General features: G+C 40.7%; 1 protein-coding gene across 3 annotated transcripts in view; it reads right to left on the bottom strand.

The window, feature by feature from the left end:
* Positions 1 to 13,314, bottom strand: part of slc4a8 (solute carrier family 4 member 8) — a 34,505-nt gene extending 21,191 nt beyond the window's left edge. For all 3 annotated transcript variants that reach the window (XM_078248349.1, XM_078248351.1, XM_078248350.1), the window contains exons 1-3: positions 13,083 to 13,314; positions 1,838 to 1,919; positions 392 to 544 (exon numbers count right to left, since the gene is read on the bottom strand). In XM_078248349.1, the coding sequence (XP_078104475.1) occupies positions 392 to 544; positions 1,838 to 1,919; positions 13,083 to 13,121 (274 nt within the window). In that variant the 5' untranslated portion in view covers positions 13,122 to 13,314. The remainder of the gene's footprint in view (positions 1 to 391; positions 545 to 1,837; positions 1,920 to 13,082) is intronic.
* Between the last annotated feature and the right edge of the window lie 541 nt (positions 13,315 to 13,855).

Raw genomic sequence — 13,855 nt, 5'->3', positions numbered from 1 at the left:
GTTCTCAAAAAAACTTTCACAAGCACACACTGCTTACTTTGTCATTATATGTATTTAAAAATGACTACTGGGTCCACACACACACACACACACACACACACACACACACACACACACAGAAATATACCAAAGCACATGCACACACACATGCAACATGCTGACTAGTTCCTGCTCTTTTTTTTAGCCTGGGGTGCTGTATGTGTGTGCCCACACTATTGACAGGCTTTGCTTAACAACTACTTCCTCTCTGGGAAGTGGATGTGAAAGTAGGCCATGCATGCACGCTCTACACTGGATCATCTATTTTGTCATCTCTCTGACTGATAAATGACTAGATGAGCCAAAAGAAATACTGGATCAGCATAGCCTAAGAAGAGGTTTGGTGTGTTACCATGACTGGAGGTGGCCGTCTCACTATCCTCGCTCTGTTGAGTTGCGATGCTTCCTGCCCTTCTGTCTCTCTTGCGGTGCCGAGAGCCGTGGGCCTTGTGGTGACGATGGCTCTGCCTGGGCATCCGGACCCCCACAAACAGAGTCCTGTGGCCTGACGTAGAGGCAAGACACACAGTTTCAGGATTTACTTTAAAATAAATATGTAGACATGTGAGTCATTTAAGTGCAACTAAAGTATAAATACTGCTCAACAGAGCATTGAAAAAAAAACATAAAACACCATCATGGAGATATTAATGGCCATAAAGATTCTGGGGAGTTCAGTAATTGCAAATTCAGGGGAGGTCAAAATAAAAAAAAGTAATTGGGCGCCTGGTTAGCTCATCTGGTAGAGCAGGCGCCCATATATAGAGGCTTATTCCTCGACGTAGCAACCGTAGGTTTGACTCCGGCCTGTGGCCCTTTGGTGTCTGTCATTCCCCCTCTCTCTCCCCTATCATGTCTAAGCTAGAAATAAAGACCTAAAATGCCCAAAAAATAATCTTTAAAAAAAGTAATTTATTATATATGAATAAGGCAATCTGTTATCTTTAGATAAGCTTCAGGACTTCCTGAACTGTGTATATGTACATATACTTAAAGAAGTCTCACAATGAACCTCTTGGCAAGTTATCTGATGAAGGTTGCGATTTAGGCATCATGCCTGTCATTTGGCTATGTTTACCTCCTGTTAATTCGGCAACATGTGACTGCAGCTTGTCCAATTTACTTTCAAAGACGTTTGTCTGATTATCAGACCTCTTTTAAAGATGATACATACTGTAGAACTCATTGGGAATTTGTTTACACCCAGCCTACATGACTCTCCTGTCGTTGGGTCGTGGTGTTTGTGTAATCTTGTCCACTTTCCATAAATACATACATAAGTAGGCCTACATTTCATTTTAGGCTTTCTGATGAGATAATATAAAATCCTAATTAGATGAGGATAAAACTGGCATATTTCTGTATTCCAGATGGAACAACTGCTAAAGGGGAAAGCAGAGTTGATTAAGGTGTACTGTGGTCTCTCAGCTCAGTAGGTCAAAGTGACTGAAAGTAAAAGAGGGTTAGGTGTTGGCCCAAAGCTCCACAGGGAGAATCAGGGAACAACACTCTGCCTTCTGTCCCACACTGGTCTCAATTTGCGCCAATTATCATCAGTGCATTCAGTGTTCAATGCAACCTGTTGTGATAACAAGAGACTGAATGGCAAAAATACTTCACTGCAGGGCACAAAGGAGGTCTGCATAGGTTTCAATCTAACGCTGCCTTGAAAGAAGAAATATTTATTTTGGAACCGTGTGCAGACCTGATTTTGTGGAAAGAAATCATTCTTCATTAATAATAATAATTATTATAAACCAGTTTGTTACTTAGTTTTCCACCTGCACATGTTACTCACCTTCTAGTTCCTCCTTTTCATAGTGGATGTTCAGTACTGAGCTGGTCCCTCCCTGGTCTACCACCACCTCCTCATCTGGCCTCTGATGGACACACACAAGGACACACAAAACACATGTAAGTATAATGTTTCTGTTCTTTTTAGTGATATTCAGTGTAGATGACAAGTTTTTTTTTAACAATGCCCTTTGTCTCCAGTGGCCATATTTTTTTCATGGAAAACACCTTCAGCCCTTCAAGTCTGTCAAAAGAAACCTGAAAGGGTCATTATGTTCAGAAGTGTCATGTTAAATACAAACTTCTTACAATGTAACAGAGCCACTAATTGGCCAAACCAGCAACAGCTTCTTTTTTTTGCATCAAATTCCAGACTGTCTATTCTCAGACTGTCTGGCACAGACGCACAGAGAAGGACAGGCAGGCATGCACACACATCGATATTACACACACACACACACACACACACACACACACACACACACACACACACAGTTTGTGTCCGTTGGAGAATGTGCTAGGCTCTACTGTTGAAGAGAAATCAAATCAAATTAGCAGAGATTCACATGTATCAGGATTGCTGCTGTGTGCAGAGTGCTGCAGGATGTTGCAGATTTAATATCCCAGTAAAGAGGCGTTCTCAGAAATAGTGCTCCAGTGTTGTAGTCACTCTTGCAAAAATGATACACTAATTTACATATAAAAAAACATATTTTGTTACCATATGAAACACACACGTTTCATATGACTTCATTCAGTTTGAACCAGTTACACACTGCTGTTGCTAACCTAAAGCACTTTTAGCAATTCTACTTGTTAGTGATTAGAGTAATGTACAGTTTTTTTCTCAATTGCTAAAACACAATTACTGAAAATTGCTCCATTATCTGAAAACATTAAACACAAAACCTCATATTCAAGCACTATTTACAAAACCTCTGACTCCTCTTGCAAAATGAAACTTTCACCTCAAAACCGTTTTACCTGTGTTCAAAATCAAACACTGCTCTCAAATCATAAACAAAGTGATCAAAATACACCAAAAAATAGAAAACACATTGTTCAAAACATATAGTTCTCAGGGAGAAGTACATTTTTAATCTCAAAACAAATTTCATATTTTTCCATCATTGTCTTTAGATGAACAAGTCAATGGGTTTCAGTGTTTTAGCAATTGAGAAAAACTGTCAATGAAGTACACAGAGAAAGTGCAAATATACAATAAGTTCACCAAACACCACACAAAACCAATGCTTCAGACTGAGGAAAATATAATGTATTTCTCTCCATATACCCAAATCAGTCAACATGTCAACATGGAGAATCACAACAAAACAATGTCCCAGTTTTCATGCTACTACAGAAGTGTGCATAACAATGTTAGCTCAGCAAACAACAGACAAACATGATATACTGTATTCAGTACAGGTTACAATTACAGTAAAAAAACAATAAACAAAAAGAAAGATCTGAAAAAAACTGAAAATACAGTACAGAAAATACTAGACTTACCTGCTGCATTTTTATAGTGCTTAAACCTGATTGGTGTGTCTACAAGTAAGCAATCATGTGTTTGCGCACCTGATGGCTGTGTTTCACAGATTGGCTCATAGGTGTGGTAATTTGACAGTCAGTGCTTTGGAATTGCAAGGACGTGACATCATGATATACTTCTGTGTCTAATGTATACAAGTGTGTTTATTGTTTTGCAAATCACTGTGTGTATTGTACTGCAAAAAAGTGTGAGGCTAACATTGTGCTTATAGTGGTACACATCTGGGCCAGTGTTTTGCTCCTTGAGTGTAAGGTTTTGATACTTGTGTAATACTTTTGATTTCAGTGTGTAAGCAATCGGCAAAAACTGTAATGTGTCTTCCTTGGCTACTAGTAACTGTGTGGAGGAGGGGTGGGGGCGCTTGCGCGATGACGTGAGGCTTGTATCATGTGGATGCGCCTACAGTTTTGTTGTCATTACAGAAACTACGCACTATAGCTTTAACACATAAATCAGACGATACACAGGCAATTTAGTGATATCCCTGCAGTTGTGGTCTTGACCGGTCATGAAATAAAATCCTGAGTCGTCTTCATCCGAGATCGAGACAAGACCGAGTACAAATGTGGTCGATTCCGAGACGAGACAGAGACCTTGAAAAAGTGGTCTTGAGACAAAGACCGGTCTCGAGTACTACAACACTGCAGTGCTGTTTGCTCAAGTGCAGTGGTGAGTGTTGTCCGTGGTTATCCTATGATAATGATTAAACGAATAGATACAGAGAAATGTCATGGAAGAGTAGTACATAAGATAGTTATTGATCCACAATGAAGCTCACAATTAGCTCACAGCACTGTGTGTGTGTGTGTGTGTGTGTGTGTGTGTGTGTGTGTGTGTGTGTGTGTGTGTTTGGGTGTTCCAAGATGGATGTGTGAATCATGACAGCCCTATTCAATAAGTCTCCCTTTCGGGGTAAAAACTGAGGGGCAAACACTAAAGATCTACAGTCTATTAGTCTACCGTATTAGTGCAATGGAAATAAAAATATCTTAGTCTGTCAGAGCAGCATGTAAGAGCAGCATCCCCATTTATTCTGGCTTATGAGAAATATAAAACCATATGTCCTGTGAGAGTGATTGGTCCCTTTATTTAAACTTCCCAGGACATGGAACTACATTGCACTACCCTGTGCATATATAACTGTGTGTATTGTTGTAAGTGTGTGTATGGAGCAAGATCAAGCAGTGATTTTTAGTTATCCTGCGGTTTGGCTGATAAAACACCCCTCGCAGTTTATTGACAAAAAAGCACTCTAGAATTTTGCTGGTTTCCGCCTACAGTTATGAAAGGTGATAGATGGGGATGGTGCTGTGTGCGTGAGTGTATCCGTATTATCTCTATTATTCAGTATTTCTTTTTTACACGCACAACGAAGCTGTTTTTTTAACTTCTGTCTCATTTCTTCAGCCTCTCATATGCTGCTAAAAACTGAGCTAATATTACCACAAAATTGTGAAAAAAAGAATTAACATGCAGATAAATGTCTTACCTTATTAGAAGCAAAAAAACTCAGATCCAAAAAGCTTTCTGTGATGCTTTTTTTTAACCAACTGCTCTAATATTTGTGCAGACAGCCGCTTATAAGTCACAACAGTTTAAAACAGCTTAAGGATCACAAGACATCCACTTAATTCACAGGTGTGGGTGGCCTGGTGCTGCCTTCTGGCCTCCTTTCACACCCTCTCCACCATATCAGTGCTGTGGGATTTCTTTCTCTTTCCATGACTGAGCACTTCTTTATCCCAAGACAATTCTGTCCTTGTAAAAGAATAAGGGCACTTAATAAGGAAGTCATGCTTGGGCAAAACACCAAATGTGACTCATGGTTTTCTAATTATTTTTATGCAAGGGATGGAAGAGGAAAGTACTGTTAAATGTGTATTTACATGTTCCTGTCAAAGTGTCCGTAAGCAAGGCATTAAACAGCACTTGGTTTAGAGGAGATGCTCGTTCACTAACAGTGGCTACAATAGAGCATGTACTGAGCACTGGGATGCTCCTAGAAGTGAAAATATAAATAATACTATAAAACATAAACCTGTCTTCATCTTTGTAAATAAGCATGATCATCCATTCAGCCTGCCTGGTTAAAATACTTTTGAGTAAAGTTAGTTGACACCATATAAAAAATAAATAAATAAATATATATATATATTTATTCTTTCTTTCTTTCAATTTTAAAAATGTTTTTTGCCACTTGGAAGCAGAGTTGTGAACACAACATTGACATGATCTCATCACCTTTTAAGTTGATATGGTATGCGTGTTAGCAAACAGTTGCGCATTTACACATCCAGCAGTTACGGAGCAACATTAGCATTCATTTGGAGTTGTGTTTGTTTTTCACCTGAATGAATGTAAGTCCAATATTTACTCTCTGATTTCAGTCTCCACCAACTGCTGAGGGAAATATCTGTCTCTTTAGCTGCTAAATGCTTCACTATGTTCACCAGCTAGCTAACTGTGTCTGTCAGCCAATTGGTGCTGAGCTAGTATGTACGGTGGGTTTTTAAAACCTCCTTGCGGAAAACAGCTGCCTGCTGCTGCTGCAGTAAATGAGGCTATGAGAGCGGTGAGAGTGAAACAAAACAGTGAAGTTGCTATAAACAATCTTAAAAAAATTAAAAAATCTTTAAAGTGGCTTTAATCAATAACAATGTGAGAGGAACTCATAGTGATGAACCTGCAGAGAATGATCAGCTGACTCGACTTTACAGAGCTTTTGCGAGTTTCAGCTGAACATTCTCTGCAGGTTCATCACTACGAGTTCCTCTCACATTGTCATTTTTTTTCTAAAAATATTGATTATACCGCTTTAAAGAAAAACAATCCTGTGCACTGGGTGAATCACCCCCTACTCTTACATGACACACACACACACACACACACACACACACACACACACACACACACACACACACTGTTATCAGTCAGTGCAGCTGTGGCTGGTGAATTAGGGCTGTGTGGGTTTGGGCTCAGGCTGGAGGCAGTCGGCTCCATTAGGACTGGAGCTTTACCAAACATATAGACACACAACAAGAAAGAATGGATGAGAGAGTGAGAGAGACTCCCAGAAAGGACGGTAGACCATCGGATCATCAATTTGGATCCATTTGGTGTATATACACACACACACACACACACACACACACACACACACACACACACACACACACACCTCAATAACGATAACTACAGACTGAGTGAAATTGTTTTTCTGAGAACGATATGATAGGAAAAACATCATTTTTTTATCAGTGTATGTGCTTCAGCTAATTAAAAGCTCACATGGTACCAAAGTTGTCACTCAAAGCAGGCATGTGTGTGTGATGTTCCACTGACAGGGCACATCATTTGTGTTTTGCTGCCTGTTTCTATCTCCTGGCAACCCTTTTTTCTCCACACTTGTCCTCTAGCTTCGGATCAGTCACAGTATTTGGGAGGGTTTATGACTCAAAATTAATTTTCCACACAGATTACTGCCACTGCACCATAGAGTCGGTCCACAGCTAGCCCCAAAATGGCTGCCTGTCCTTGAGTTTCCGTCCTTCATAAGCATATCAGTGTGACCACCACACATGGGAAACACACACTAGAGCTGCCTTGTGGCTGGATATGAGAAAAGAAGCACATAAACAGTGGTTGGCGTGTTTTCTGGACATAGTTATGCTTGAGCTCTCTACAGCAAGGATTAACAAAGCCAAATCATCGACTATAGACCTATGGAAAAACCCTAATGACCTCGGCATCACTAGAATTAGAGGAGAGTGACTAGGCAAGGTGTGATTTCTGTTTTTGTTTGTTTGTTTTAGTTTTCCTCGAGACCGCAGAGGGTGGGGGGTGGGAGAGGGTTGTTGTTCTTGTTCAGTTGTATTTGTCTGTTCTGTATGTTCAAACAAATATAAAAACAATAAAAAGTTGATCTTAAAAAAAAAAGAAAAGAAGCACATGATAGTGCCAAATCTATGACCGGGATGACTACTGCCAGTCAAAGAGAATAAATGTTGCCTGAGAGTTCAGGATTCAGCAGTGCAGGAAAGCTATTGAGGCTGTGTTGGCAGTGAACAGCTCTTTTGAAAAGCTCCTTTGCAATTGTTACATTTAAAAAAAAATGACAACAACTTCAAGCTAAATCACAAGGTATTGTCAAAGTGCATTACAGTGAAACACATTGAACTAATCATCACACTGAACAAATAGAGCAGCAATGATTTGCATCCCAGTCTCCGGACTGAAAGGGGCAATCAATGTGCTGTGCCAAAATGGCCTTTCACTCCATCAGGACTGTGAGGGAACTATGAGAGGAGCTTCAGCGAAATGAGGCCAGCTGGTTTCTACAAAGAGGCTTGAAATTCAGAGTGATAACTGACAAGACAAATCACAGACTCTGGCTAGTTTCACATTAGAAAAAAAAGCAATAATTATTCTTGTGTGAGCACATATTGTTGTAAGAGCAAGTTTATCAAGGAAGTTTTTCACTCTGTATGAATAAAATAACTACATCAGCTGTGAGTGTTGCAAGACAGTGAATGTAGATTCATAAAAGCGCAGCCATGATTCAGCAGCACAATGTGAGCTTCAGAGTCCTTTGAGGTGTCTGTCACTGCTGACTCAACTGACCGTTACGGCGATCTCTTTCCCTCTAACATAACACTCGCTGAACATTTCTCTTGAGACAACATCCGCTACTACTCTTGATTGTGTTTCTGTCCAAGCCAACACCAGCCAGCCCCCTCTCTTTGGAAGCAGACCCCTCTCTCATCCCTACCCAGAAGCACCCTGAACTGACAGGAGGGACACATATCCTGACTCAAACAATTGGGCCTGTCACTTCCAGACCAGGCTTTGTGTCTAAAAGCCAGGGTTGGCGCTCAGTGCCAAAGCCGAAGGCTACAGCCGCCCCTTCATGGCATTGCACCGTCACTAATCTGCTGTAGAGACACATGTGACAGTGTTTCACATTTAGAGAAGGGGTTAACATGAATGAATGGATGACAGGAAGAGCTAAAGTGAGTGGAGAGGAGAAAGCTGCAGGAGAAAGGATGAAAGGGGCGGTTGTTTTGACTGCTTCAGCCCACGGATAGCATGAGTCACACACCTTTTTTCAATGACACAAATCTGCCTCTCCTCCCTCTAATTGTTTTCTTTACAGAAAGATTAATGCAACCTTAGTTGGTTGTGTGGGTGAACGACGGTAACATGCAGAATAAATAAAACGGCAGATTTTAGAGTTTCAATTGCAAAATCAAATTGAGACCGTAAAGAGTAAAATATGCTCAATCATAAACAAAGATTAAAGGGACTAAATTCTTAAATGTACGTGAATGGATGATTCTTTGGTCATATAATAACTAAAGGTAGTCATGTGAAATGCAACTGGACCTGCTGTTTGAAGACTTTTTCCACTCACATCAGCTCCACTGAGTGATGGGGAGTTTAAACCTGTGTATCTTTCACTCTAATGAGTGTTCTCTAAATTAATCCCATTAAATGGTGGCTTTGGGCAAATGGGCTGCATTAATGTAATAGTTTTCAAACATCATGTGGTGTATTGAGTACTTTTAAACATTCAACTGACAGATGGAAAACTGGAAATTGGAACATTGATTACATTAGATTGACTTTTCCTTCAGAGATCTGTACAAAACTAGTGTTGCTTTTAAAAAATTCATCAGCTAGGCAACTATGAATCACTCTCACAAAATGGACTCCAAACTAATTAAAATGAAAGCTTTGGAGGGATGCCAAATAGCAACTGTAAAAAGACTAAAAAGGGGAATGGTTACTATTTTGTGTTGTGGGGGACAAATTTATGATGTGGAGTGTCATAAATTATTACAAAACTGGAGTTTTGTCAAAGTCTTACAGTATCGGGGCTGGTAGTGACTAAACACTAGTATTTTGATGGTGTCTCTCAGATGTACAACAATGAAAACAAAACATGCAATGACCCTCACATCTGTCATTCTGCACTCATCACACTGGTTTAGTTTTGGCTCAGTTATAGTACAATATTGTGTTGTTGTTGCGCTGTAGTATGGCCTGTGATTGTGTCTCTTTGCTTGGTTTTGTAGTTTGTTCTACTTATTGATTTCCAAGCATCTCAGTATGGTTATAAAAACACAGAGACTCAGTAGTATTACTGAAGAAGTCATCTTCTATCTATCCATTGCTCTGTGGTGAAGGTATACGTTATTTTTTATTTAGTTTTGCATCAATGGCACTGAAAAGTACTCAATACAAACTCAACATAAAGAGGTTGATGCAACTGTACACCTGCTCTAGAGAGAATACACACGATCAGTCAGATAATCACATTGTGAGGGGTCTCGCTCATTTAACAGTGAATATTAATAATCAGTGAACAGTATCCAACATTTCCAGAATAATTACATCCAAAGAGAAATATTGACTGTCACATTGGCAGTTAAGAAGCAGCTGTATTAGCTGGCATTAGATTTGCATAAACATTACTTTTCTTGGGTTTGCTTTAAATACTTGCTCCTCTTTTACCTCTTCAGTAGCCTATGATGTACCACTTCACTTGAGGGTGCACAAAAGGGATGGTAATGTAACGTGCAGGTAATCATTAAGTAATGAGGGATTATTTCATAACTACTTAGTATGATGTATGCACAAAAAGACTAACTAATGATAATTAATGAGCCGTTACTAGTTTTGAGCCGCTCAGTGGCTAATTCATAGCTAATCAGGAACAACTCATGAAGAGAGTGGTTGTTGTATATTTAGTTGCAGCACTGCGTTGCCGATGTGTGGAGAAGGAACTTCGTTGACAGTTGTTCTTGATTATAAAAAGGTTTATTACATCAGAGATTTCAGCATCAATTTACAGACTCCATGGACATCTGGAGAGATGACCGACCCAATCTTCAAAATTTGTCGCTCTCCCGTTCTGCTGTTATAACATGGTATTTATCTGTGCATTTTGTAACCTAAAGTGTGGGTGTGAGTATATGCTTGGAGTAGGGAACTGACCATTTAAGGCCCCATACATGGTATAGCTCCAACAAAATATCTTCTGTCTTAGGGGGCCCCTTCTAATGTTAATAGTTTCCAAATGTTTCAGCAACAGTAGGGTAAAGTTCCCTTATATGGCAAACCTTAAGTCAAAGTTGTAAATCTTCAGACACCACATGGTCAGCATGTCAATTCACAGATATTCATAAACTAATCATTACCTAATGATTCATTAATATAGTATCTCACAATCTCTACTAAGTCATCATTATCTGCTATAGGGGCTTTCTGACCGGAGGGATTTTTGCAGTTCTTAGAACTAAACGTTCCTAGAACACTTGTTTCGTCGTGTTCCGACAGGAAAAATTTGGGGATTTTTAAGTTCCTCTGGCCGCAGTAGCGTACTTTTTTAGCTCCTACTTCAGAGCAGGGTTTTTTCCCTTTTCCCTTTTCCTAGGTGTACTTGATTGGTCGAACTTATAAGTCACGCCCACTGCCAACTCAGACCTTGCAGACAGAGCAACAACAGGACATTTTTAACAATTTTCACCATCTTATTCATCATTAAATTCACTTCTGACAACGTTTTAGGCGAGAAATTAACTGTTTAGATTTCGAATATGGTCTTGCGAAAATTTATACCGAATTGACAATTTGCTTCAAAGTTTTCGGAGTTGAGAAGCTCGATGAAGTGAGGCGACAGCCAGCAAGCGCCTACCCCGGCTTCTAGCTCGTCGCTCAGCCAGTCATGCTCAGACACCTCGCTGTGAGCTGGAGGTCTCTCAGACCGCTCTCGTAAATAAGAGGCTTTTATTTCGCCGTTGACAGTTTGTTTGTTTAAATATCACAACACATGTCCATCATAAGATTAACGGGAACCTGTGGTTAACTGTCTTTTCGGAGTTAAACTCCACAAGCGTGTCCTGCGGCTGGCCGGCCGGCCGTCAGTCACACACACACACACACACACACACACACACACACACACACACACACACACACACACACACACACACACACACACACAGCGCAGCAGGCAGAGGCAGGGTCTGTTCCGAGTATAATAAAGCCCCGTCTGTGTTGAGCAAAACATTACGTGAATTACTACGAGAATGGACGGAATGCTGCTTTGTTGTTGTTGTATGTGGTGCTAAAGTCTAGTGACGATGCTATAAAGACCGTTGCCGTGCTTGCGTCACTCCCTTACCCCTCCTACCAGTCACTATGGCCACTTGGCCAGTGGGAATGCAAACGGAAAAAAAGATTTTGGGAGAGTAGTTCTTAGAAGTGTACTTTTCCTCTAAAAAGTACAAGTACTATCCGGTCGGAAAGCACCTATAGTCTTCGATTCACAGAACTTTTTATATTATTATTCCCGAACTATTTATTAACGATTCATTAATAGCGTAGGGCCACTTGTATCACCTGCAACAATAATGCTGCAAAGTAGGCTACTGCTTAGAAATTAACAATAATATAACACTTTGGTATGTTAGGAGTCCTTCTGCAATGATCCCCAGGTAACGTATCAAAAGCACTACTTCTGCTAATATTTCAATCACTTTTATTAAAGTGGATTTTACAACACAGTTTTTAGAACTTTTACCCTAATGCTTGAAAAGTGAGGCCCTTCAGCCGTTTAATCATATAAGAGACTTCCCAGCTCACCTCTGGTCTTTCTCCATCTGTCTCCAGCCCTCAGACTGGATGTTATTATAAACCATGATGACATGACTCTGTTGTGGTAGGCTACATCCAGTCCTTTAATCTGTGATCATGCATGGTAGTTATAATGAAGCTCTACAAACATTACTGCATGTCAGTTGAAATAGTGGTGCGTTCAATGGTCCATTTGTCCTACTTCTTAGCTGACCCAGGATCTGATAATAGATCACACATCAACAAGACATTAAGGACCATGCAATTTCCCCTTCAAACCTCACTTGACCACAGACTGACCACCCTGCTGCCAGGATTGGCTAACAACGCACATGTATGACAGTAGACGCTCAGCACTGGATACCGTGTTAGGATGGCGTCAAGGTCATTTAAGGGTAAGTGAGAAAATAACAGGCCGTGTAAGCAAAGAGCCATCTGAAAACCCAGCAAACTGTCCCGTTTTTTGTTATTCCTCACACACGCGACTGTCAAGACGAGCAGTTGACATTTTAATGTGTTTAAAATGCATCCGTATATAATCAATAATCTGCTGCAATCTCACATCAATGTAGCCAGAACATATATGTGTGCATGAGGAACAGTAAAAAAATAACTCCGGTGTCTCAGTGCATCGCAATGTGATTCCCGTATGATTGCACGTGTTCGCACCTCAGAATAACAATACCAACAACACCCTCCGCATACAGCATCATTCTGCAGTGTACGAAACCCAATACAACTTAGCTTCTTGGGAAGAACATGTATTGAGTCCGCTTAAACATAAAATGTTTAAAAAAACGGAAACATTTAAAACAGTGGATTTAAATGGGGAAATACAACAGCGTCAAGGAAAACAGGTGTTATCATATCTGTCATTACCCTAAATAGTTCCTGAAAATGACACAGTCCATCATTCCAGCTGCAAATGAGGAATTTCAATTGGATCGTTTCAAACTGAGGGTTACAGTTGTTGGGGCTTCTGTACAGCCTGGTCTGTACCATCCCATAGTATCAAAGCAACGCGCCATGCATTAGACATTTAAAAAGGGCACTTTACCTGGTAGCTCAGCATGCTCTCGGGGTCGTCGCCGGGCATGCTCGTGGACTTTGGGTTAACCTGCTCAGTGTTTCTGGGTGTTCAGGTGAGTTCCACCAGTTCCGGGGGGCTAATCAGCCTCTCAGCGCTGTCTTAGGACGTAAAGAAGCAGTCACGAGTTGGTAACAGCAGCTGCTTCTGATTCCGCAGACATGGTGAGTGTAGAGATCTCTTCCAGATGAGGAAAAAGGTGAAAAAGATAATTTTGTCCCCCCCTGCCCCCCCCCCCGGTGTTGTGATGATTTCCCGGCCGCGCTTCCAGCTCCCCTCCCTCTTGTCCTGGCTGTGGGGGCCGGATGTAGAGAGCATCGCTGCAGCCTTAGCCAATCACAGCGCAGAGGCACACAACGAGCTACGACGCACTGCTGCTACCCAACATAATAAAGCAAAGACTATTATAGATCTTATAGAGCTACGTCACTCTACACAGTGTGCAGTTTGGCAGCATCTCACATTTCAGCTGCTAAGTGCTGGACTGTGCCCACTGTGCACAGCAAATGTTCTTTTTACTATTGCACTCCACGCAGCAATTAAAAATCATTAGAACGACTAAATATATGCTGGCAGAACTACAGTATGTTTACCTATGCTTATTCCCCTGACTTATTTATTTTCTTTGGTGGAAAAAAGAAGTGGGGGAAGAAGTGCTATACATTGTAACAGTCCTCCTGCATTAAACGTTCACGGCAGCAACATAGCCTACTTCAGCTTTGAATTAATATAGTGTTATGCTG

Source organism: Sander vitreus, chromosome 4 (genome assembly GCF_031162955.1).
Source record: "Sander vitreus isolate 19-12246 chromosome 4, sanVit1, whole genome shotgun sequence".
Lineage (NCBI taxonomy): Eukaryota > Metazoa > Chordata > Actinopteri > Perciformes > Percidae > Sander > Sander vitreus.
The sequence above is the reverse complement of the archived record's forward strand: the minus strand, read 5'-3'. Positions and strand labels throughout refer to the sequence as shown.